The 27,163-nt window shown below is 38.5% G+C and overlaps 2 protein-coding genes across 2 annotated transcripts; both read right to left on the minus strand.

The window, feature by feature from the left end:
- Nucleotides 1-1,046: 1,046 nt before the first annotated feature.
- LOC139456960 (A-kinase anchor protein 5-like) lies at nucleotides 1,047-1,769 on the minus strand. Its single transcript, XM_071238426.1, has one exon. It carries the CDS (start codon nucleotides 1,767-1,769, stop codon nucleotides 1,047-1,049), a length of 723 nt encoding a protein of 240 aa, XP_071094527.1.
- A 4,653-nt stretch (nucleotides 1,770-6,422) lies between these two features.
- Nucleotides 6,423-26,642, minus strand: LOC139456961 (octapeptide-repeat protein T2-like). Its single transcript, XM_071238427.1, has 3 exons — nucleotides 25,969-26,642; nucleotides 23,451-23,559; nucleotides 6,423-6,530 (listed from the first exon to the last, which is right to left on the minus strand). The coding sequence occupies exons 1-3, from the start codon at nucleotides 26,640-26,642 to the stop codon at nucleotides 6,423-6,425; spliced, it is 891 nt and encodes a 296-aa protein (XP_071094528.1).
- Nucleotides 26,643-27,163: the final 521 nt, after the last annotated feature.

The raw sequence follows: 27,163 nt of genomic DNA on the forward strand, positions 1-27,163 counted from the left end.
TTAAGAGTGTAATATTTTTTTCTGTCGCCAAGTACTGATTCACGTGAAGAGCACGTGAAGAGCACGTGAAAATGAAACTGACAAGGTTATTTTCAGCACGCAGGCTTGTTATGCAATTTACAATGGGACATAACTATGCCTGTTACGTATGGATAAAAAAAATGTGAATCTTGAAACTTGGTGAACATTTTGATTTCGTCGAACCCACACTGAAACTGGACGCACCGTGCCACGCCCTGTCAAAAGTTGACAACGACCTGCGACATGTGGAAGTGAAGGTAGGACCTTCGAATATCACCTGTGTAGACCACTCTCGTGTTATATATTTTGTTCGTCTTTTGTGCAACAGGTTTTCATTATATTTCTATGTTTAGAAAATGCATGTCAACGATGCGCAAGGAATGACGTCAGCAATATCATAATATGACGTCGGTGTATGTTTTTTTCCCCAAAGAGGTGCGCGTCTGACAAGGGCCAGGTTTTACAAAACGATCTTAAGCCGGGAGCATTTGATGTCAGTCGTAGAAATAGCCAGACTGTATATCCTCTGTATACAGGGCTTATGATAGTCGGAGATGCTGCTAAATACAGAACATCCTCCAACACCTGCTTCCACAATTGTTTCCACCATTGCTTCAACCATTGCTTCCACTGTTGCTTCCACCGCTGCTTCCACCATTGCTTGCACCGCTGCATCCACCATTGCTTGCACCGTTGCTTCCACCATTGCTTCCACTGTTGCTTCCACCATTGCTTCAGCCATTGCTTCCACCATTGCTTCCACTGTTGCTTCCACATTGCTTCCACCGTTGCTTCCACCATTGCTTCCACCGTTGCTTCCTCCATTGCTTTCATCGTTGCATCCACCATTGCTTCCACCGTTGCTTCCACCATCACTTCCACCGTTGCTTCCACCATTGCTTCCACCATTGCTTCAGCCATTGTTTCCAACATAGCTTCCACCATTATTTCCACCGTTGCTTCCACCATTCCTTCCACGATTACTTCCACCATTGCTTCCCCTGTTGCTTTGACAATTGCTTCCATCATTGCTTCGACAATTGCTTCCTAAGTTGCCTCCACTGTTGCTTCAGCAATTGCTTCCACCATTGCTTCAAAAATGGCCTCCACTGTTGCTTATACCATTGCTTCCACCATTGCTTCCACATTGCTTCCACCCTTGCCTCCACCATTGCTTCCACCGTTGCTTCCACCATTGCCTCCACCATTGCTTCCATCATTGCTTCAACCATTGCCTCCACTGTTGCCTCCACCGTTGCTTCCACCATGGCTTCCACCGTTGCTTCAACCATTGCCTCCACTGTTGCCTCAACTGTTGCTTCCACCATTGCTTCCAGCATTGCTTCCACTGTTGCTTCCACCATTGCCTCCACTCTGGCCTCCACCGTTGCCTCCACCATTGCTTCCACCGCTGCTTCCACCGTTGCTTCCACCTTTGTTTCCACCGCTGATTCCACCTTTGCTTCCACCGTTGCTTCCACCGTTGCTTCCACTGTTGCCTCCACCTTTGCTTCCACCATTGCTTCCATGTTTGCTTCCACCATTGCTTCCATTGTTGCTTCCACCGTTGTTTCCACCATTGCTTCCACCGTTGCTTCCACTGTTGCTTCCACCGTTGCTTCCACCATTGCTTCCACCATTGCTTCAACCATTGCTTCCAAAATTGCTTCCCCTGCTGCTTCCACCATTGTTTCCACCGTTGCTTCATCCATTGCTTCCACCATTGCTTCAACCGCTGCTTCAACCATTGCGTCCACCGTTGCTTCCACCATTCATTCCACCATTCCTTCCACAATTGCTTCCACTGTTGCTTCCACTATTGCTTTAACCATTCTTTCCACCATTGCTTCCAGCATTGCTTCCACAATTCCTTCCACCGTTTTAAGTTGGTGGATCTGTAAACCATTGTTCTCAGACCGTTGTCATCACTTTGATCTTTCTTCCCACTTTAAGCTGACAAAACAGTGATATGACTGGAATATTGTTATAAGCAGCGTTATACCACTCCCACCTGATGAGTGCTGACATACTGCAATCAGGACAACTGCCTGTCCACCCTGAAGACTTAACTTTGAAAATGACAAAGGTGAGGGTCATGGTGACTGACCTCCAACGGCACCACAGTGAAAGGGGGACACTTTGGGGTTACCATATTCCACACAAAGAACCAAATTTTTAGAGTGCTTTTTATCATTCAAAACTGGCCCCAACAGGAGATACGGCTTGGGTGAGATCAAGCGATATCTACATTGTAGATATCGCTGCAATGAAATTGCATCACAATGCTTTGCAGACCATGGTAACCAATGACAACACAATGAAATGCCATCACTAATGGCTCTGCTACTGAAGCTGTTAGCAGTATGTTTTACACAAAAAACACTGCTTATTACTGTCTACAAACTGAAAAAGTTGGAAGAATGATGTTGGATGATAAATAAAATCTCACCCTTATGTCTTTTGATATCATCACTCGTTGATATATTTGATATCAAAAGACACTCGGGTGAGATTCTCTATATATGTATCTAATAACCTTTCCATAATTAGTGTAATTTTTTTCTCAAACATTTAACTTAAATTAGAATCCCATGAAGATTCTGGATTAGAATTGGTCTTCAGCAACCCATGCTGGTCGTAAGATGCTACTAACGGGATTGGGTGGTCAGGCTAGGTGACTTGGTTTGTGCACGTCTTCATATCCCAGTTGCGTAGATTGATGCTCATGATGTCAGTCACTGGATTATCTGGATCATACTTGATTATTTACAGACCATCATATAGCTGGAATAGCTGAGTGTGGCGTTTAACAACATACACAAAATCACTTTATTACCATAAATCCTGCAATACACATCTCTATCATTAATTGATTTACTTGATAAATATGTCTGTGTATGAGTGAGTGAAATGGGAAAGCTAACTCATACTTCTATCAGCGAACAGATCAGCCAATGAAATAATACTTGATTATCGTCGTCAGTCAATTTATGGACAGGTCAGCCAATTTGCATATAGGCCAGCCGAAAGTGATAAATATCTCAGTCAATTTGTTTGTGAACGAGTCTCCATGTGAACGAGTTGTTTGATTTCCATCAGTGTCTACTTGATCTTCAAATGAGATTTGACGGCCTCCGTGGTCTAGTGGTAGAGTGTCCGCCCGGCTGTTAAAAGATGGTACTTGTTGTTACCCTGTCTGGCGCTCGGCATTAAGGGGCTAAAACAAGGACTGGTCGGCTCAGAGTCAGTATGCTGTGTCTGAGTGGGGTATTCATATTAAACTGTGGCATGGTATCTCAGTGAGCTAGCACTATAAATTGGCATCAGTCCGGACTAGTACAAGCAGCCACACACACACACGTACGCGCACGTCGCTATGTAAGTGCAATAATCTTGGACGCGACGTTAAACCCCATTTTACCTTGCATCAAATGAGATTTTTCTTGTTCTAAGTTCGGGCGATCCACAGGTGACATGTCATGTTACTTGGGCTTAGCCTATGACTTCATCACTGTACGTCCTGTACAAAGTGGTTCTTTCATGTTCCGGCCACACTTTTTGTGGATTTTGACAGTGAAAAATTAGGTCTAACAAAAATAAATATAATTTTTATTTTGCAGGAAAATCATGGACAATACATTTTGTTATTGACTGGTTGGTGATAATACAACAGTTAATCTTGACCTGGTTTGGAACCTTATAAATATTATAAATCCAAAATATGCCAAATAATAATGATTTTTTTAAATATTCTGTTTTAGTCACATAGGAATCCCTTGGATTATTTTTATTGTCAAAGCGGTCTTTACATGTATATTTTTTATAAGAATTCTGATTTTAAAGGTTAGGGTAAAGGTCTATAAGTAGGATTTAAAAAAATATATTGACTTTTATGAAAAACAATGATTTATATGTGACATTGATAAATATCTCTGTGACTTATAGACTTGAGATAATGTCGGATTCATGTGCTGATATTGGCCACTTTGGACTTGAGTGTCATAAGATTTGTTTGTGGTTTAGCCACACTTAGAAATATTCCAGTGGTATGATGGCAACCAGGGCCCACTTGCACAAAGCGATCTTAGCGCTAAGATGATCGTAACTCCCATACTTTAACATAGGCTTACAATAGTCTTAGCGCTAAGATCGCTTTGTGCAAGTGGGCCCTGGTGACAATCAAGTCTGGACCAGATAAACTGGTGATTGATATTACGAGAAATTCCAATACTGTCAGGTTCAATGACACACACTCAACCAAATCACTGAGCCTGACCACCTGATTCAATGAGTTCCATTGTGTCACAAGTATCCATTTCTGGGGATCATTTGTTAGACAGAATACCCACAGGCTTGCTATTGTGAGTGGAATTATTTACAGGCTGTTGTTAGACAGCTGAATATTGCTAAGTGAGGCACGTAACTCCAAACAAACAAGTCTTATATTTTAGCAAGTCTTCTATACCTGTACGGACACTGTTGCTTAAGTGAAGTGAAGTGAAATGTGGTTTAATGTCGTGTAAGATTATTGCACTTATATAGCGTGTGTGTGTGTTTTGTGTGTGTGTGTGTGTGTGTGTGTGTGTGTCTTCTTGTACTAGTCCGGACTGATGCCGATTTATAGTGCTAGCTCACTGAAATACCATGCCGCAGTTTAACATGAATACCCCACTCAGACACAGTATACTGACTCCGAGCCGACCAGTCCTTGTTTTAGCCCCTTAATGCCAAGGGCCAGACAGGGTAACAACAAGTACCATCTTTTAACATCTTTTGATATGACGCGGCCAGGGATCGAACCCTGGACCTTCCGCGAAAGGTCGGTCTGACGTGACCCGTAATGGGATGTCCTCAGATCTTGTTTAGCGGTAGTGAGAACTAAGATCTGATTTCAATGAGATTAGAACGTCACATTTATGATTACTGATATTGATATGAATTAGTTAAATCTGCAACTATCAAGATGTAAGGATATTCTATTCCTGGTCCAAAACAATTTCAGATATATGTTCTTCCAATCCTTGGGTAGAGTTTAAATTAATCACAAATGATCATGGGAGCAAAATGGACCTACAGCTGACACCTATTCCGGCATATTTTATGAGACAATTACAGGACAATATACGTGTCTGCTTGTTTGAAAGTCCCTGGCATAAACATGGCAACCAAGGGGAGGGCCGGTGAGATAAGGGGGTCATGAAAAAATGACAGTGAAAGAGGGGGATCGTGGAAATTTATCACAACCATATGAGAGTGGGTGGGGGGTAGGGTTGGCATAAAAAATGGGCAAAGTTCTAATTCATCCCATAATTTTTAAATAAATTTGAACATTATTTTGGGACTTGTAATTTATTATATGGAGGGTGTGTCATGAAAAAATGTTACAAAAAATGGGGTGGGGGTGGGCTTGTCAAAATATGTTACAATCCTAATGCTACAATGCTACACCCCCCAGCACCCCATCCCGTAAAATTATCAATTATGACTGGACTAATGAAAACTATAGTAATTATTAATATCTTGTTTATCTTTTATCAAAAAGTTAACATTTTCAATGACAAAAATTTAGTTTTTACCCTGTTCGTTCTCTTGAAGCAATACGATGTAGTTTTTGAGTGCATTATATACCAAAAAGCAGTTGTCCACAATAAAGGCATGTTCATTAAACACACAAAACTGATACCCACCTTCAAAAAATAGAAGAAGAAAAAATAGAATCTCTTTAAGGGCACCTGATTTTTGTCGCACCTTTCTTTATTTTACAGATCCATCTTTGACAAAAATTACAATTTCATTGCTTCTCTTTGAGCTGTGAATAAAATAAACACACAAAGGTGCTTGCAACCCAACACCATGAAGCCATTCAAGCATAGCTCATTATATCTGTGAGCCAGCATATCTGTCGCACAAAAACTCGTATCACTCACAAAAGAGGTGATAGCACCTCGTATCACATCTTGTACATTAAATCTGTGATGAATATCGTCATGCCATGATCGCCGACACATTATCAATATAATGGGTGCGAAAACACCAAAATAATAATCGGTCACCGATCGCCTCGGGCTGTGTTCTCAATCACTGGCGGTCATCGCGGGATCATGTCAGATCGGACAAGCTTCGGTTATTTTAAATGTCTAGGTGTTCAAAAGGATCAAGTCATGGCTCAACCCTTTTCACACCCGCTAAATAAGGTGGTTAACGTTGATGTTGGCAAACACGGTACCCATTCATCCATTTTCAGTCTATTTCCTGGCTATTGGTAAAATTATTTTCGGAGACTCAGGTTTACAAATCTATCCTTACAAGATACTCTGTCACAAGTACTGATCATTCTCTTTCAAATTCTAAAAGAATTTGATGCTAGTGGATCATAGTAAGACAGAGTTGGACTTGTTTACTCATACAATGATGATGATGATGATGATGATGATACCGGTGATGATGGTGATGATGATGATGATGATAACGAAGTATGAGTCCAACATTTGTCCACGGGTATCAGATTTCTGATATGAGAGGAAATAATTTGTAAGAGTTATTACACATTTGACATCCTCGTGTGATAAAAGTCATAAATCATAAATACATTGTATCTCCTTGTGTATGTAGTGTGTTATCTGTTCTTGGAAGGATGGTTCAGGGTTTGTTAGTCCTTGTACCAGGGATGGTTAAAGTACAACGTGAAAGACACGCATAGAAATCATCATCATCATCATCATCATCATCTTCATATTTATTTATTTATTTATTTATTTATTCATTTATTTATTTTTTATTATTATTTATTTATTTATTTTTTATTTTTTATTTTTTATATTTATTTATTAATTTATTTATTTATTTATTTATTTATTTTTTATTGATTTATTTATTTATTTATTTTTTTTATTTTTTTAATTAATATTATTATTATTATTATTATTTTGCAAAGGCATTTGTTTACCTGGAAAAAAAAACATGGAAAAAACATATAGTGCAAATCAGAGTAGGGAACTGCATCAGACATCATATTATTCACTGTCAAATATCAAGCTTTACTCAGGCCTTGAACTCTGTAACCCTGATTGAACCACGTTAACAAGAGCTGTATGATACTCCTTAGTGAATGACAAGAAGACAACCATTTAAAATAAATTATTACATTAACAAATTATATCTGTATTTTCATTGGTTGAGAAAGGGTAACAATACCTTCCTTAAAAAGTGGTATTGACCTGATACCCGTCAACATAGTATTGCCCTGTGTGATTAAGCCAATGGACTCAAAGGAGAGAAACACTTTCAGCCAATCAGTGAGAGAATAACGCAAAGCTTGTTAGGCATTATCCCTTGTGACTTTCCGTAACATCTGATTCAATTATTGTTGAATTTGAAATATTATTGTTTTTTAATTTATGTAATAAATAAAATATTAACCACAATTTGTGCAATATCAAAAAACATGATATCACCCACATGAATGGCCAATAGATGATAAATATATTTTATGGATAAAAAACTTATTTGTGTGTGCACACTCAAATTCTCAGAGGACTTGAAACAAGAAAGTCTCACTTGGTTTATAGTGTGTCATCATACCCTGATTGTGTTCAACAAATATAAACTGACTGCTATACAGATGGAATATTGCTGAGTCAACAATAAACAATGACCGGTGTTTTCAGTGTGTCTGTTCCCCAAACTGTCGAGATATTTTTCCAATATTTTATTCCACAAGTTTCTTAATACTTTGTCACTGTAAAGGTGTCAACAAGGATTATCCTGTCCCAGAAAGAAGGTGAGAGAAAGTTCTCGGTAAGCATTTTTATTCCACAAGCTTCTTTTACAGTTTCTTAATACTTTGGCACAGTAAATGTGTCATCAAGGATTAGGCTGTCTCAGGGAGAATGTAATAAATATGTTGCATGACATATGGATGTATTCAAACTCAATGCAATTTGTCATATTAAAAATCATATCAAAATCATATTAAAATCATATTATCGTCGTGATAAATATGCATGAACAATAAAACAAGTTGTTATTTTGGTCCTGGATACTCATATTAATGCAGCTCCTGGATCGTCATATTATTGCAGCTCCTGGATCGTCATATTAATGCAGCTACTGGATCGTCATATTAATGCAGCTACTGGATCGTCATATTATTGCAGCTACTGGATCGTCATATTATTGCAGCTCCTGGATCGTCATATTAATGCAGCTCCTGGATCGTCATATTATTGCAGCTCCTAGATCGTCATATTATTGCAGCTCCTAGATCGTCATATTATTGCAGCTCCTGGTCATGATCTAATACATGGATGTCAATATATAGCAACGAGGGGATAATGACAAAATATTGACAATGACAAGGGTCATACCGAAAAGGCCAGACTTGTTTAAGAGCTTGGTTTACTTGTCTGCCCACTCAAAGAAAAGTTAAAAAAGCAGTGTTTTTTCATTCCACTGACCAGAAATAAGTAAAATAGGTAAAAAAATCATTTACGTGCACTATAAATATAAATGAATTACTTTTTGTACTAAAATTAAACTTTGAAAAATTTATCTTAAAACTCCTGCCCCCACATTTTTTTCTCTCACCTACTTAAGATTCCAAGGAAATAAAAAAAATAAATATTGAAAAAACTCGAAAGGAAATAAAATAATTTATTTGAAATTTCAAAATTTAATTTATTTTTCCGACCTACCATCTTGGATTATTTGGCCCAAACTCTGTTTACAAAAAATAGAAGAAGTCTTGTGTAAGATTAGAAAGGTCTTGGTGTTTAACACTTTTAAGAGCTGTGATGCTGGCTGCTGCTCTATTGCTGATGGTAGACTAACACTTTGAAAATAAATAAGTTTGGTAGAAACAAATAACTGAAACAAATATATTGAAAAGGAGCCCAAGTGAGTATGGAGATTCAGAACCCGACCCCTGAAGGTAGTTAGTTTTCTTGCAGATGATAACAGACCCTGAACCTGAGGAAAATCTAGACTTGCTTCATTTAGACGACAAATTATTATTTTTTGTTTCACAGGCCTCAACTTCTGAAAAGCAGCTGAAAAGAAATAAATTAAACAGAAAAAGATTTGTTTGTATTATGTATCCCACTAGTAATATAGACCCTATTTGCATATAAAATGTTATATATAAATTCCATGTTTACATCACAATCAGTGATTCAAGAAGACAGCTGCAGTTTTAACTCCACAGCAGAATGACTTTCAAATAAATAAATAAATAAATAAATAAATATATAAATATATATATATATATATATATATATATATATATATATATATATATATATATATATATAAAAATGATATGTCAGCTCAGAATGTTTTGCTGCCCTATCCGTGGTGACGTGGTCTACATCGTGTTGTGAGAATCTTGGACGAGAGAAAATTACAATTACTGCACAAACGTTTGTGCAATAAAGACATATAGGATGATATAGGATGATTTAAAAACTGGCTTCAACAATTTTGCAGACCATTGTGATGTCACTGGTTACCATGACATCACAATAAAATGACATCAGCTCCTGTCTCTACTTCTGTCAAGACTGGTTGTTACTGTTTACAAACTGAAAAAGCTGAAAGAATAATTTAGGATGATAACAAGAATCTCAGCCTCATGTCTTCAATATTAGATATATCAACACAAGTCGAATAAAGATTAAAACTACTTGGCTAACCTTGGAGTTTTTAACTCTGAGGTTTTCTATTTATTAATAGAGATGGGTGCTTGATAACTCAATCAGCAAATTAGTTTTAGTGTTGTAATATTGGGTTTGTCGCTTGTACTGCAATTAGATTTTCAGAGTCCAGTAGGTTAATTATTGGCATGAAAATTGAAAACCAAGACAAACAAGAGACTACAGCTAAAGGTCACGCTGCCCAGCTTAGAACTCATGTTACAGTGTATGTCAGAGAAGTTTGTATGAAACACATACCATCCCTACACAGCCATACAATCTATAAACACATTTATCACCAGAGACATGATTGATCAGGTCATGTCGGCCATTTTGAAAAATGGTGTTTGTACCAGATTTGTGTGGATGCAGATAATTCCTGGCAGGGGCAGATTATACCAGGAGACATTTTGCAGGGGACTGTTGTAAATGTCTTATTTGTGTTCATTTGCTGAAGAGTTCCCGCCCTAAGATAAGATAACTTCGTTCACCAGAGGAACTATTTTTTTATGGCTGCTGTGTTTGCCATTAACTCTCCCATTTATGCCTCTATGTATTTATACACTATCAGGCAGTGCAAAAGTGGGATTGGCACAGTACTGAAATGGCAGTATGTTTGAGCAAAACAAGGCTGTTCCGTCTGCTTCAAGGTGATAATGTGTGCCGTTCTGAAAGACATGGTGTTTAATTATGGTGGTGACAGATTTGAGCTGGTATAGCCTGGGAAAGAACTTGGGGAACGTTTTTCTCTTGTTTTCTATTCCTGTTGTGAGCTTTTCTGGAAGCTCATATTTTAGAAATGGCTTTTAAATGGATCAGGATGTGATGATTCGCTCGAGTCGTTTTTACCATTCTCTGCAGGTGCAGAGCAATACGTTTAATCTTCGGAAAGTTTTACAATGGTGTTTTGCGATAATGGGAAGTACTCGATGAAGGAAAAATGAAGATGTTATCAAAAACTACACGATTTACAGAACACCCTCAAACTGTCAGCTTAGGGTGTTTCTTGTTTAGTTCAGTGGTCTGCTTTCAGCAGTGTGGAGGGATTTAGATTACTGTGAAGCGTAGAGATGAAACCTCCCTGGTTAGGGACTATCAATGATTTTGGGGGGAACTTTTTCAATGATATATGAAGTTAAAATAACTCATACCATATAATGATTTCAAAAATACTACAAACAATAACTTTGCCTCAGGGTTTACACAACAATTAATATCCTTTACTGGACATGAAAATGAATAAAATGCTGTGATGTTTTTGAGGTGTTGCTTCATTAAAAGAATTTTCTTAAAGCAGTGATCTACAAAATATTCTGTTTCTATTGTCTTGAAATTATTCTAGAAAATACTACAAACAATAATTTTGCCTAAGGGTTTACAAAACAATTAATATCCTTTACTGGACATGAAAATGAAAAAAATGCTGTGATTTTTTTTAGGTTTTGCTTCATTTAAAGAATTGTCTTAAAGCAGTGATCTACAAAATATTCTGTTTCTATTGTCTTGAGGCAGTGATCTACACAATATTCTGTTTCTATTGTCTTGAAGCAGTGATCTACAAAATATTCTGTTTCTATTGTCTTGAGGCAGTGATCTACACAATATTCTGTTTCTATTGCCTTGAAGCAGTGATCTATGAAATATTCTTTTTCTATTGCCTTGAAGCAGTGATCTACAAAGTATTCTGTTTCTATTGCCTTGAAGCAGTGATCTACAAAATATTCTGGTTCCATTGTCTTGAAGCAGTCATCTACAAAATATTCTGTTTCTATTGCCTTGAACCAGTGATCTACGAAATATTCTGTTTCCATTGCCTTGAAGCAGTGATCTACAAAATATTCTGTTTCCATTGCCTTGAAGCAGTGATTTACGAAATATTCTGTTTCCATTGCCTTGAAGCAGTGATCTACAAAATATTCTGTTTCCATTGCCTTGAAGCAGTGATCTACAAAATATTCTGTTTCTATTGCCTTGAAGCAGTGATCTACAAAATATTCTGTTTCCATTGCCTTGAAGCAGTGATCTACAAAATATTCTGTTTCTATTGCATTGAAGCAGTGATCTACAAAATATTCTGTTTCTGTTGCCTTAAATTGAAGCAGTGATCTACAAAATAATCTGTTTCTATTGTCTTGAAGCAGTGATCTACAAAATATTCTGTTTCTATTGCCTTGAAGCAGTGATCTACAAAATATTCTGTTTCTATGGTCTTGAAGTAGTGATCTACAAAATATTCTGTTTCTATTGTCTTGAGGCAGTGATCTACACAATATTCTGTTTCTATTGTCTTGAGTAGTGATTTACAAAATATCCTGTTTCTATTGTCTTGAAGCAGTGATCTACAAAATATTCTGTTTCTATTGCCTTGAAGCAGTGATCTACAAAATATTCTGTTTCTATTGCCTTGAAGCAGTCGTCTACAAAATATTCGGTTTCTAAATCACAGCTCTCTCCAAAAAGAATAATAAATGGTCAGTTCCTAAAGATGTCACTTTGTTGGGGGAGTGGGGCTGCGATACTGTTAAAGACAAACACTGGTGCCAAAACACATTTCCTTCTGTGAAACGGCTCCAGATAATATTCTTTGCCACTGAATATTTATCACATTATCTTTCTCTTGGTATTTATAGTTGTCTGTGGGTATTCAGTATATTTGTACACACTTGGTCCAGTCCATTGATTACGTTTAAAACAATGAGTGACCCTTTTTCAAACATAAATCTGCTGAAAACACTGTTTCAGGTGCTTTAGTTTGCACCTGTCCACCTGATACCTCAGTTGTGTCAGGTATGATATGAGCTCACAAACGACATATACATGTCCATGTCAAAGTTTAAATAACTCATATCGTATATCACCGTATATAAGGCGACCTCCCCTGTAAAAGCCTTCAAAATGGATGCTAATATATATTCACTGTCTATAAAGCAAATCGGAATGAAGCAAGTCACCAGCACATTCACAATCCCTACATTTGCAATAAAAACATGTTTAAGGAAGAGAATACATGGATGTCAACTTCTTTATTATGAGGAACACAACGTTTTGGAGTATGTGCTTACTCCTTCAGCAGGTGAATGATCAGGGAGTGGGTGCTTCATCATTAACCTGATGAAGGAGTAAGCATATACCGTATTCGACATAATAAGCGCCCAGGGCGCTCTCAAAATTAGAAATAGGGGGCTCTTATTAGAATATTATTTTGGTGAAAAACAACAGAATTGAAAAATCATTAATTTTGTGTTTTATGCTGACAGCCTGAAATGTTTATATACAACAGATATATTTTTCCAGAATTTATTTGCCCATAATTAAGGGTGCATATAACAAACATATTATGCACGAGTAAATAATCTTGAGTATATTTATCAATCGGAAGGGGTGCTCATTGGGATTGTTCACTAGCTAGTATATTAGCAAATATCACCATGGGCGCTTATAACAGCGGGGCGCTTATATGTCGAATACAGTACTCCGAAATGTTGTGTTCTTCATTATAAAGAAGTTGACATCCATATATTCTCTTCCTTATGTGAATCACTTCTAAATGCCTTTCAAAGATCCAGGAACATGTTTGTCTTTCGCAGGGAATTCAGGGAAACGAACAGATCATAACAATTAAACTTGGTCAATACAAATTTGAAATTTGAGATAAAACGTCATAATAATTTAGCAATTAAATAGTATTTCTTGTTCTGCTAGGCATTGTTTTATATGCAGAGATTAAGATTACTTTATCATTTAACTAAAGCATTTATCCATGACATAAGCTTATGACATAAAAACATGTATGTCATACCCCAATGACATAAGTATGCAAATTAGCGAAGGAATATGCCATAAAGGAGTTAAGAGGTTGTATATTTTGGTTTACATGGCTATGGAAAACACGTATCACTACGCACGATCTATACGTAAGATTTCGACAAGTTGCTGATGAAAATGTTAATGCAATTATTCCTTAAAAGGGAAGCAAAAATGTGAAAATGATAAATAGAATTCATCACTCGTGTTTTTTAATATGGGTAATATCAACCTCGTCCCATTAATCGGTATTTGCCTCGCCAAAGGATCGGCAAATACCGATTAACAAAGACTCGGTTGATATTTCCCATATTAAAAAACACTCGTGATGAATCCTCTATATATGTATTGCCTTGTAAACTAAGTCGGAAGAACCTTCAGCTGTGCAAATGTTTCTCAGAATCTACCAGTAATTTAGTTAAAAATTACCCAAATCTAACTTTAAAGAATTTTGATACAATGATCGAAAGAATTGTATCTGAAACTATTAATTTATCAGGAATAATTTATTCCAGTATTATGTTATTTTAGTTGCAGCTTTACTTTATACATTTAAATTAATTTAATAACCAAAAGTGTAGCACTTTTATGCATTATCATTGAAGTAGAGTTCATGTATAAGTGATGTCTGTATTCAATCAGAAAATAAAAACCAGAAAAGACGTACAGGTATGCAAGCTGAAAAGCTACAATTAATCAAGAATCAAGAATTTTAATGTACAGAACTCCTTCTTAGGGCAGAATACTACTACCGTATTCGACGTATTAAGCGCCCAGGGCGCTCTCAAAATTAGAAAAAGGGGGCTCTTATTAGAATATTATTTTGGTAATAAAAAACAGAGGTGTAAGATAAATTTCGTGGTTTATGCCGATAGCCTGAAATGTTTATGTACGACAGATTTATTTTTCCAGAATTTAATTGCCCATAATTGAGGGTGCATATAACACACGAGTGCGTATTATACATGAATATATAAGTATTGTGTACATTGATCAATCGGAACGGGTGCCAATTGGGATTGTTCACTAGCCAATATATTAGCAAATATCGCCGTGGGCGCTTTTTAGAGCGGGGCGCTTATTACGTTGAATACGGTATCTACATTTGGGAATAAATATAATGATTGACATGAAAGGGAGATAAACATCATGTACATTATATATAGAGAGATATTACATATTATTTTCATTAACGGTACATTAACATTTATATATATCTTAAGTGGCTGGCAGCGTACATTTGGTGTAGATACTGTATTGATAAGTCACGATAGTTGTTGTAAGCATTAACGTTGTCGACAAGATGGGTTCTCTTTTTAAACATGTCAGAGATCATTATTGCAACATATTTTTCTTTTTCAGAACAGGGGTTTAAGATACTTGAAAAACGTTTGTTATCATTTTGACAGTTTAATAAATCTTGTGTTAGAAGAAGTAACTTTCTTTCGTACAGATACTTTGGACAGTATAAAAGGAAGTGTTTTTCATCTGCTAATTTGTTTAAGTTACATATTTTTATATTCTCTGGTCGGCAAATGTGTCGGTGTATCGACCTCTTTCTGTCTCCAGATTATGTTGTGTAATTACACAAATTGTTGTTTTGCTCTTATGTTTTATTTTTTTTCTGCAAACTACTATCAACAAGCAATAATGTATAACATTAAATTGATTAAACACAGAGATAAGAATATGGAGGATAATGTAGGATGCCAATTATTCAGAAGAGAAGGAACATTTGCGATACAGTTTTGGAAATTACAGATACAGCGCTTGCTCCAGGGTTTAATAGCATCTTATGATTTTTGATAAGACTACACAAGCAACTCAAACTTATTTGGGTTATGGTGTTTTTGGTGAGTATTTTTCAGATCTGGAGCTCTGTTGGAAGGAGCAACCACGCGGTGGATGTTTTTCACAAAACTGCTCTGTCTGGATATCCTGCTTTGCCAGTGAATAATACTTCTTTTCATAAAACCCGAGGACAATTTATCTTTCAAAATTTTGTTTTTTTCAAAGCACAATCCCTCTTTAACCAAAGTCCAGGAATCATCTAGTGACCCTTTTTATGATAAGAGATATAATTCTGGATGAGTATGTGAGATGGGTTTAACACCGCTCTTAACAGTATTCCAGTTATATCACGGCGTGTCAGCTTAATGTGGGAGGAGTGAGTGAGCGAGTTGGGTTTAACGCCTCTTTGAACAGTATTCCAGTGAGATGGGTTTAACGCCGCTCTTAACAGTATTCCAGTTATATCACGGCATGTCAGCTTAATGTGGGAGGAGTGAGTGAGTGAGTTGGGTTTAACACCGCTCTTAACAGTATTCCAGTTATATCACGGCGTGTCAGCTTAATGTGGGGGGAAAGCTCGAAGTGATTTAGGTCTCAGATGTTTACCACTTCGGTGAATCTTTGATAGTTTATACATCCACAAAAGTGGAAACTTTTCATCAATGAACTGAGGAATGGTCTGTGTTTAAGTAAGCATAAAATTTTCAATTTTTTTTATAGGTTTGCTCCACATATGTTTTCCCCCGACTTTTCTGATCATACCATTTTAAATTCAGTGTTGAGCTTATGATGTGCAACAATTCATATCATTTGTTTGTGAACATTTTGATACTTAACTCTTGCTAAGCTAAGCTAAGCTAAGCTAAGCTAAGCTAAGATTTTTGTACATATGCACCCACTAGGTGGGTACAGAAACGAATTAAACACATTTTAAGGAATGACAGTTATAAATATTATTCAGGAATGATTATGAGAACACACATTGTCAGAGTATATTGTCATATTCATCCCATAATCTAATGATACTTTAATTTCAACATCTATTCTGACAAAAAATTAGGTTTCATTTAAATGTAATAAAATCTCTATTTCAATAATCACAACTTTAGTGTCTTCAAAATTTACCCACAATCCTTTTCAAATATTTTGAAAAATTTAATTTGATCTGTAAGGTTGCAAATTTTTCAACAGTTCAGGTGAGCTTCAAAGCCCCAGCTCTATTCTCATGACGATAAGTGTAAACTTAGCTGAATTCTAGAAAAACTACATTGATTATTTTTATCAGAAGTTTGCTGTCTCAGTTGGAGAGTTTGCAAGAAATTAACAACATTAATTCATTAATTGACCGACATGCGGGTCACATGACCAGATGAGGCTGACCTTGAGCCGTGGAGGTCAGCTCATCCCTGATCATCTGTGATTGGCTGACACAATGTCAATGAAGGCGGCCATCTTGTGTGCGTAATGTCCTGCAGACGACCTCATCAGTCAAAGAGGATCATGGGAGATTACAGACAGACAGGATGTTGAAACTATTAGCACAATCTGCGGGCTCATTTGGTAATTGATATCTGATGGAAAATAGAGAAAAATACCTGTTGACCTTTCGGAAATCAGCGTACCTTTAATTGCTTTTTGTCCTGCCTGTTTCTGAGGAAGTCAGGTGTTATATAGGGGACTGTTTGATTGGCACGAAAACTGACTCTATCTGATAGCCTTAAGTAATTAAATGTCAAATATAAGTGGGTTTGTGTGAGGTTGATGTTGGTAGTAGTGGAACTGAGAGCCCTTCTGAGCTTTGTTTCATCTTACGATGAGTAGGATCTAAAATTTCAGCAGAATTAAAGTTACTCAAATTGATCAGCATTACGGATCCTGTTAACTGTAGCTGCAGATATCTTAACTCTGCTCATAGAATTGCAGCATGTAAATATTTGAATATTAAAAAAATTCATTGAATAGTGGATCTGAGATCTACATCACTTATGGCTTTCCCCCCACATTAAGCTGACACTTTGTGATAAAACTGAAATATTGTCGAAAGTGGCATTAAACCCAACTCACTCACCCACCCAACCACCCGCTCGCTCACTCACTCACTCACTCACTCACTCACTCACTCACTCACTCACTCACTCATTGAACAGTAATACTAGTGCAATACCTAACATATCTGACAGAATGGCAGTTTGTAAAAATGTTATTGCAATATTTTATGCAAAGTTTCAAAATGTCACTGAATATTTACATTTAGTACTAGGAACTAAATGTTTTTATTGCAGGTATATCATCTTATGTTTACAAACTCACCTACTTCCTGTTGCGTCATTGCACGCGTGTGTCCTCGGAAGTTACGTAACCATTTCGTGGTGACGTCATCACTGCTTTTTCAATTACGTAACTGTCTCTACTCATGACTTTCGCACAGCCGTTCAACGCGTTGTACATCGCATTGTCGCTCTCTGCTTTCCCACCCGCCCACCCTGTTTGCCTCCATCCATCTCATTTCCATTATGAGGGGGCACGGGTGGCCCAGTTGTCTAAGGCGCCGCGATTCGCTGTGCAGAGTTGCGTCCCTTGGGCACGCCAGAAACCTATGATTGTGGGTTCGAATCCCGGTTCGCCCCGATTATGTTTCTAGGTTTGTCAGCACCATACTCGTGCTTGTGGGTTTCACCGAAGTGGTAAACGTCTGAGACCTGCATCACTTCGGGCTTTCCTCCCACATAAAGCTGACATGCCGCGATATAACTGGAATACTGTTAAAAGCGCCGTTAAACTAAACTCACTCACTCACTCACTCATTTCCATTGTACATCAACTTTTATTGTCCATGACAGGTACCAGGCACAACAAATTGTACATATCTAATTATATATCTCTCCTATATTGTACATATCTTGACAATGTGAATAAAACAAGTCGTGGAGTTGCGTGGTTCTTCTGGGCTACCTCCTATATCATCATAATTTATATTAATATATCTACTAATTAGGGTTTCCGGTTACCTGCTTTCCAGCGGGAACCCAGACTGGGTTACCTTCTTACCAGTTGGAACCCAGTCTTTCCCGGGTTTTCACTCAGGAATCTAGTAACAATTATATTTAGCAACGCAAGTTGCCACATAGCTGGGCCTGGCCGCGTTCGCTCCCATTTGGACCCGCAGCTGTGGTCGGGTAGTGACGTCTCCCCCATTTGGGCCTTAGCATCAATTATCTATTAACAAATATGTTTGGCGACTCAAGTCGCCACATAGTGAAATTTGGCCTGGCATGGTTATGCCATTTAGGCCTGTAATAGTATTTATTCCATTTCTAAATTGGGGTAGCCCTTTCGAAGCTCCACACCCTCGGCCATTAAATCCACTGTTGTGTCTGTGTCATTCCTTCAACATCGCCCATCTTCCTCAGGTACGTGGGCCCTCGCTGTAATATCCTGCAATAATTTTGCAGTATCTAAAATGTTTTGAAATGTCAAATGAAATGCAACAAAATCTGATACCTCTTCAGAAGATAACCCACAACTATCATTGTGCTTAAATTCTTCAATGTCATGTAAAACCTATTCTCAATAAGCAGTGTCAAATATTTAATTATTTATTTATTTATTTATTTATTTATTTATTTATTTATTTATTTATTTATTTATTTATTCATTCATTCATTTCATAAGCAGTGTCATTCATTCATTCATTCATTTCATAAGCAGTGTCTTTCATTCATTCATTCATTCATTCATTCATTCATTCATTCAGTGTCAAATATTTATTTTTTTATTTATTTATTTATTTATTTATTTATTTATTTATTTATTCATTTCATATGCAGTGTCAAATATTTATTTATTTATTTATTTATTTATTTATTTATTTATTTATTTATTTATTTATTTATTTTATTATTATTATTTATAAGCAGTGTCAAATATTTATTTATCATTTATTATAAGACGTTTTTTCTGGTTTGCAAATTCTGGATGAAGTGTGTTAAACACAGTTTTCCCAAAGTATGGGTTGAACACACAGCATAACCCATGGTGGAAATAGATAACTGAATTATCTTCTAAAAATATAATACAGGTTATCAAATAAAACACCTTTTGGAAATATTATTTGAAAAACATTTATGTGACATATATATATTTTGTAAGTTTTTCTTCGTTTAAATATATTACAGTTATGGTTATTCTATATTTTAAAAGTGAGCAAGTATGGTTTACGCTGCTTTTAGCAATATTCCAGCAATATCATGGTGGGGGACACCAGAAATGGGCTTCACACATTGTACCCATGTCGGGAATCGAACCCGGGTCTTCAGTGATATGAGCAAACACTTTGACCACTGGACTTCAATGCCTCCCCATTATTGTAAGAGAGAATATTTGAAGATAATAATAATACTGTATTCGACGTAATAAGCACCCCACTCTTATAAGTGCCCATGGCGATATTTGCTGATATATTGGCCAGTGAACAATCCCAATTAGCATCCCTTCCGATTGATCAATGTATACAAAACTTATTTATTCGCGTATAATATGCACTTGTGTGTTATATGCACCCTTAATTATGGACAATTAAATTCTGGAAAAACATATCGTATATAAACATTTCAGGCTGTCAGCATAAACCACGAAATTCATCTGTCAACTCTGGTTTTTTTTTCACCAAAATGATATTCTAATAGGAGCCCCCTATTTCTAATTTTGAGAGTGCCCTGGGCGCTTATTAAGTGGAATATGGTAGTTCTATTATTCTTATGAATACATCATTGATTAACCTCTAATGATCCTTAATGACGTTTTGGAAAGGTTTGATTTTGTTTTCATATAATTTATATTTGACATGTCAGTTTTGGGCAAACATCTGAACAGAAAGTTGATGAGATTTGCCTTGCGGGAAGAAATTGGAATAAACCACAGTGGTATAATTCCGTGAGACAGATAACATAATTATATATGTATCTACAAAAATATGTTGGGAAAATGTAAACGTACATTTATGGGAAAAGTTGTCTCGTGGGAAACAGTATAAATTTTTTTTAATTTGCCACAAAAATAGTACTTTCCTAAAAACTCCTATTACAGTTGTCAAAACTTCTTACCTGGTCACATGATACAATGAAAGATGTCCTCTCTCATGAAAAAGAACAAAGTAAATAACAGGCTAGACAGCCAGGAACACAAACAGAATATTTTAACAGATATTACTACAAGGAAAAAGATTTTCAGGGTTTTGTGCATTCACATAAATAACAAATTTCAGTGTTTCAGATTACGAAGTGTCAATCTATATCACTCAAAAGAAGTTTAAAAATATTTGATTCTTTCATTTTACTGTAGTTAATCTGTCATGGTTAGACCACCTGATTTTTTCATATTACTATAGTTAATCTGTCATGGTTAGACCACCCACCTTTCATATTTCTATAGTTAATCTGTCATGGTTAGACCATCCACCTTTCTTATTTCTATAGTTAATATGTCATGGTTAGACCACCCGATGCTTTCATGTTTCTATAGTTAATCTGTCCTGCCATGACAGAATAACTATAGAAATATGAAAGGTGGGTGGTCTAACCATGACAGATTAACTATAGCAGTTTGAAATAACCAGATTTGTTTAACCTCTCGTGTGTAGTATAGTTTTTTTCCCTTCTCATGATAAGAATTAGAAATCATTCTCCACAAATCACCAACGTAGCGTATCAGGAGGACGTCAGTCTGATGTTTCCGCGTTGTAATCCTGAAGATGCACATCTCAGATAAGTGAGGTACAGGTGTCGTACATGTCAGCTGATTATACATGGAGAGGATCTGGAGCTGACATGTCGTCCATCATGTAAACAAATATACAGCCAGCCTCGCTACAACCACGTAGACATCATCAGCTCCCGCGTCCACAATGTTACCAATAAACCCTCCATGTTTCAGGAATCCCTGTAATTCACAAAAGCGCTACCTCTTGCACAAAGACGAGAAGAAATCATAGGTTATTCCTGAAGGCTAATGAAATGTTTTACCTGTGGCTCATTGTGCCTTGTCAATAGCGAATTAACACCTGTCAGTTTCGTCTGGTGATTGACATATAGGGATAATTCCATGGCTGGGTGGGAGGCACTCCGGGAGTTGTGCGTTGTGCGTTGTGCTGTGAGCCCAGAGTATATTGTGTCGTGGCTGGGAATGGTTGTATAATGATAGAGGTTTCGGGGAGCTTCCACACATATATACTTATAGCTACCCTCCACTGCGTGAGAGTCTGGTGATCCCTCAATTATACATGTACATTTCATCATGGAATTGCGGTCACAATGTCTTGATTTATGGCATTATTCTGTGGTGATTGTTTTGTAATGTGTTTATATATTATGATGTGATGTACTCCTTGTTTTATCATAGCTTTTACTGATATTGTGTCATATACCGTACTTCCTCTATTAGACCCCGGACCTCTAATAGAAGCCGGGTCAATTGTTCAGTGCAAAAAATAGAAGCCGGGCTTCTAATAGACGCCGGGTCAATCAATTGATACAATTAATGATCCCTTTCATAGTGAAATGGGGGGTATTAATAGAAGCCGACCTCCAATAGACGCCGGGCCTCTAATTGACGCCGTGTCAAAGGCTTGTCCGAAATAAATAGAAGCCAGGGCGTCTAATAGAGGAAATACGGTAAATCAGATACAGGCCTCGCGACTTGGTTGATGCTTGTCATCGTATCCCAATTGCGTACATTGGTGCTCATCACGTCTATCACTGGATTGTCTGGTCCAGACTCGATTATTTACAGACCGCCTTCATATAACTGGAATATTGCTGAGTGCGGCATTATACAACAAAAAGATTAACCTTGATGTAAAACCAGAATGATTAAATGTCAGTAAACCCCATCTTGTACAGTGGATGAATCTTGTTGACTCTATGTCGTGTTCCGTTGCTTGTTTTGATTTGTTCTATTGTTTTACTCCCTTCAAAGATGATATAGTTTCTCTAATTTCAACTTTTATCCTTGCCAAGTTGTAATGTCGCTAAATAATAAGTCCTGGAGGCTACATGACCTAAAGCAAACATGTAGAGTGTCCTAATGTTTGAGAAATATCTTGCAGTGTTTTCTTTTTCGTTACTTGTTTTACCGATCTGACAAATTCAAAAGGTTACAAAATGTTGAATAAAATTAATATTTTGAGAGCAGTTTTTTTTCTTCCCAGGAAATCTGTTACTAATATTAGTAATGAAAAATATACATCGTTGGTCAATAATGCATTAAAAAAATGCCAACTTTCATTTGGGAGATGCACATGATGTGTTTTCAGCTCTAATTTATATATTGAATACTTAATACCACCTACAAATCAGAAAACACAATTTGCGATTGAGAATCAAAAGATACTTATGATGAAAAGTATTCATAGGCTGTGTCAAGACCACAGGATTTGAAGCATCTAATCTTTATGAAATCACTGAAAATGACATGTAAGGACATGTGGGTAAATACCTTAATACCCACACCGCAAATCACTGTCACTCACTCACTCACTCACTCACTCACACACTGCGTTGTGTTGAAGCATCCTGTCCGTGAGGTGAGACTGTACCAGATGCAGCAGCCACTCACTCACTCACTCACTCAGCGGTGTGTTGTAGCATCCTGTGGTGAGACTGTACCAGATGCAGCAGCCACTCACTCACTCACTCACTCACTCACTCACTCACTCAGCGGTGTGTTGTAGCATCCTGTGGTGAGACTGTACCAGATGCAGCAGCCACTCACTCACTCACTCACTCACTCACTCACTCACTCACTCACTCACTCACTATTCATAGGCTGTGTCAAGACCACAGGATTTGAAGCATCTAATCTTTATGAAATCACTGAAAATGACATGTAAGGACATGTGGGTAAATACCTTAATACCCACACCGCAAATCACTCTCACTCACTCACTCACTCACTCACTCACTCTGCGGTGTGTTGTAGCATCCTGTCCATGAGGTGAGACTGTACCAGATGCAGCAGCCACTCACTCACTCACTCACTCACTCACTCACTCAGCGGTGTGTTGTAGCATCCTGTCCATGTGGTGAGACTGTACCAGATGCAGCAGCCACTCACTCACTCACTCACTCACTCACTCACTCACTCACTCACCGGTGTGTTGTAGCATCCCCTCCATGAGGTGAGACTGTACCAGATGCAGCAGCCACTGTGATGGGAAGCTGGTGTGACAGGAAGCTGTGTGCTGATATTCCAGAACTCTCTGCCATGTGAGAGCCACACTTGCACAGACAGTTCATGTTGTGTTTTACTCTGGGTGATGTCGTAATCAGATTGTAGTGTGACGGATGGAAGAAATCACCAGAACCGTATTCACCGCAATAAAAGCATCAGCTCCAATATACATGCATCCAAAGGCTACACTTTTTGAATTGGGTAGATTGTTTCTCATACCGCTTTAATATCCAATGGAATTAAAACATAAAAAGATATAAGTAATACCGGAACTTAGGCACGAGTGTCATAAACGTAGTATGACATGAGCACGAATATAATGTTTATTTTTTACCAAAGAAGATGCCTGCATACAGAGACCAATTTTACAAAGATACAACTAAAAAAATTGAATACTGCGTAACTGTTAACTTATAAATAATAATTGATTGAATAGGAATATATTAAATAATAATTGATTAAATGCAATATGTGTATTATTGCCTACAACCAGTCCTTAGGAAACCAAACCTTCTTATTGAGTGATGGGGGTGGCTGTGGGGGGTGATTTAGGGTGTGTATGTGTGGGAGATATTTTCACAAGTTAACATATCTCCTTTTTCTCCGTCACAATATAAGAGAAACATGATATTTCACTCGACACATGGAATATCCTATTTATGATATACTCTTTGTGTAGTTGTTTTCCGTAAAATTAAATTATTTCATTACAAATGTCAAGGTCTTGGGTAGAATAGGTCTTCAGCAACCCATGCTTGCCGTAAAAAACAACTGTGCTTGTCATAACAGGCGATAACGGGATCAGGTGGTCAGACTCGCTGACTTGGTTGATGCATGTCATTGTATCCCTAAAGCATACATCAATGCTCATGATGTCAATCACTGGATTCTCTGATCCAGTCTCGATTATTCACAGACTGCAGTTATATGGCTGGAATATTGCTGAGTGCTGCATTAAACAACAAACAAACAAGTCAATGCATATAAATGTTCTTGTAGAAATATGAAACACCCTGATTTTAATCTGAACGAAAGCAACTGACACAAACAATTATATGCCAAATAAAAAAGAAACAGATGAGCTAAACAAATTTATTTAAATTTTTATTCAAAACTACCTAATGTCACAGCAAACAAGCTGTAAATCATCAAGTTAAAAAAGGTGGCATGGGTCTTACAACTGTTGTATTTTGTAACTGGACACAAAAATCATGGAATTGGTGATTAAAATATATATGTCATGTCACTCATACGTGTGTTAGGACTTGCTGACATGGATGATAAAGATTTGGTCTGAATCTTATCAACTAAGCAAACACTTTAAGAAAATAGTTCTTGAAGTCTGAGAATGTGGAGAATGTGTCTGTTTTTATTTTGATGGATTATATTTATGTGTGTTTTTTAACTTCATGTGGATGTTTGTCTGTAGGTCAGTGCAGAGGCCATACAAGTTGAAGGTGTTTGGTCAGTGTAAGTGCAGACTGTAGGTCAGTGCAGAGATCTTACAAGTTGAAGGTGTTTGGTCAGTGTAAGTGTAGACTGTAGGTCAGTGCAGAGGCCATACAAGTTGAAGGTGTTTGGTCAGTGTAAGTGCAGACTGTAGGTCAGTGCAGAGATCTTACAAGTTGAAGGTGTTTGGTCAGTTTAAGTGCAGAGATCATACAAGTTGAAGGTGTTTGGCCAGTGTAAGTGCAGACTGTAGGTCAGTGCAGAGACAATACAAGTTGAAGGTGTTTGGTCAGTGTAAGTGCAGAGATCATACAAGTTGAAGGTGTTTGGCCAGTGTAAGTGCAGGCTGTAGGTCAGTGCAGAGGCCATACAAGTTGAAGGTGTTTGGTCAGTGTAAGTGCAGAGGCCATACAAGTTGAAGGTGTTTGGTCAGTTTAAGTGCAGAGATCATACAAGTTGAAGGTGTTTGGCCAGTGTAAGTGCAGGCTGTAGGTCAGTGCAGAGGCCATACAAGTTGAAGGTGTTTGGCCAGTGTATGTGGCTGTGAAGGGTCTTTTGGGTAGAAACACAGTGATGTCACCCTGCCATAGGAGTTGCTTAATAAGGGGCCATCTCCATGGTCCAGTAGATGTGTGTTTGCCTTGAGTTTCATCTCACCCATCATCACCTAATGAGTTGTTTTTTGTAGATTTTTGCCATGTAAACACCAACTCCTGGGCCCCATCTCCTCCCAACTTCTCTCCTGCTTTTCCCCCTCCCCCCATCTCCTCCCTGCATCCCTCTCTCCTTCTTTCCTATCCCATCTCTCCATCTCCTCCCTCCCTCTCTCCTTCCCTCCTCCCCTCCGTCCATCCCTCCTTCCATCCCTCTCTCCTTCCCTCCCTCCTTCCCTCTCTCTCTCCCTCCTTCCATCCCTCTCTCTTTCCCTCCCTCCATCCACCCCTTTCTCTTTCCCTCTCTCTCTCCTTCCCTCCTCCCCTCCATCCACCCCTCCCTCCTTCCCTCCCTCCCTCCCTCCCTCCCTCTCTCCTCCCCTCCCCTCCCTTTCTCTCTCCTTCCCTCCTCCCCTCCTTCCATCCCTCCCTCCCTCCCACTCTCCTCCCCCTTCTCTCTCCTTCCTTCCTCCCCTCCCTCCATCCCTCTCTCCTTCCCTCCCTCCATCCCTCTCTCCTTCCCTCCCTCCATCCCTCCCTCCTTCCCTCTCTCTCTCCCTCTCTCCTTCCCTCCTCCCCTCCTTCCATCCCTCCCTCCCTGCAACTCTCCTCCCCCCTTCTCTCTCCTTCCTTCCTCCCCTCCCTCCATCCCTCTCTCCTTCCCTCCCTCCTTCCCTCTCTCTCTCCCTCTCTCCTTCCCTCCTCCCCTCCATCCATCCCTCTCTCCTTCCCTCCCTTTCTCTCTCCTTCCCTCCCTTTGTCTCTTTTTCCCTCTATCCCTCCTTCCTTCTATCCTTCCCTCTCTCCTTCCCTCTATCCCTCCCTCCTTCTCTCCCTCCTTCCCTCCCTCCATCCCTCTCTCCTTCCCTCTATCCCTCCCTCCTTCCCTCCATCCCTCTCTCCTTCCCTCTATCCCTCCCTCCATCCCTCTATCCTTCCCTCTATCCTTCCCTCCCTCCCTCCTTCCCTCCCTCCTTCCCTCTATCCTTCCCTCCCTCCCTCCTTCCATCTATCCTTCCCTCTATCCTTCCCTCCCTCCTTCCCTCCCTCCTTCCCTCTATCCTTCCCTCCCTCCCTCCTTCCCTCCCTCCTTCCCTCTATCCTTCCTTCCCTCCCTCCTTCCCTCTCTCCTTCCCTCTATCCTTCCCTCCCTCCTTCCCTCTATCCTTCCCTCCCTCCCTCCATCCCTCCTTCCCTCTCTCCTTCCCTCTATCCTTCCCTCCCTCCTTCCCTCTATCCTTCCCTCCCTCCTTCCCTCTATCCTTCCCTCCCTCCCTCCTATCCCTCCCTCCCTCCTTCCCTCCCTCTCTCCTTCCCTCCTTCCCTCTCTCTCTCTTTCCCTCTATCCCTCCCTCCCTCCCTCCTATCCCTCCCTCCCTCCTTCCCTCTCTCTCTCCTTCCCTCCTTCCCTCTCTCTCTCCTTCCATCCTTCCCTCTCTCTCTCCTTCCCTCTATCCCTCCCTCCCTCCTATCCCTCCCTACCTCCCTCCTTCCCTCCCTCTCTCCTTCCCTCTATCCCTCCCTCCCTCC

The sequence above is a fragment of the Haliotis cracherodii genome, unplaced genomic scaffold (assembly GCF_022045235.1).
Source record: "Haliotis cracherodii isolate W230 unplaced genomic scaffold, xgHalCrac1.p SCAF_12, whole genome shotgun sequence".
Taxonomy (NCBI): domain Eukaryota; kingdom Metazoa; phylum Mollusca; class Gastropoda; order Lepetellida; family Haliotidae; genus Haliotis; species Haliotis cracherodii.

Bases quoted from the DNA above. Each gene is read 5' to 3' on its own strand.
- LOC139456960 (XM_071238426.1), bottom strand. From the start codon at position 1,769: ATGGTTGAAGCAGCGGTTGAAGCAATGGTGGAAGCAATGGATGAAGCA.
- LOC139456961 (XM_071238427.1), bottom strand. From the start codon at position 26,642: ATGGAAGGAGGGAGGGAGGGAAGGATAGAGGGAAGGAGGGAGGGAAGG. The intron at 23,560-25,968 runs GTGGATGGAGGG...CTCACATGGCAG, and splicing joins AGGGAGGGAAGGAGGGAGGG to AGAGTTCTGGAATATCAGCA. The intron at 6,531-23,450 runs GTGAGTGAGTGA...CTCTCATATCAG, and splicing joins GGGGATGCTACAACACACCG to AAATCTGATACCCGTGGACA.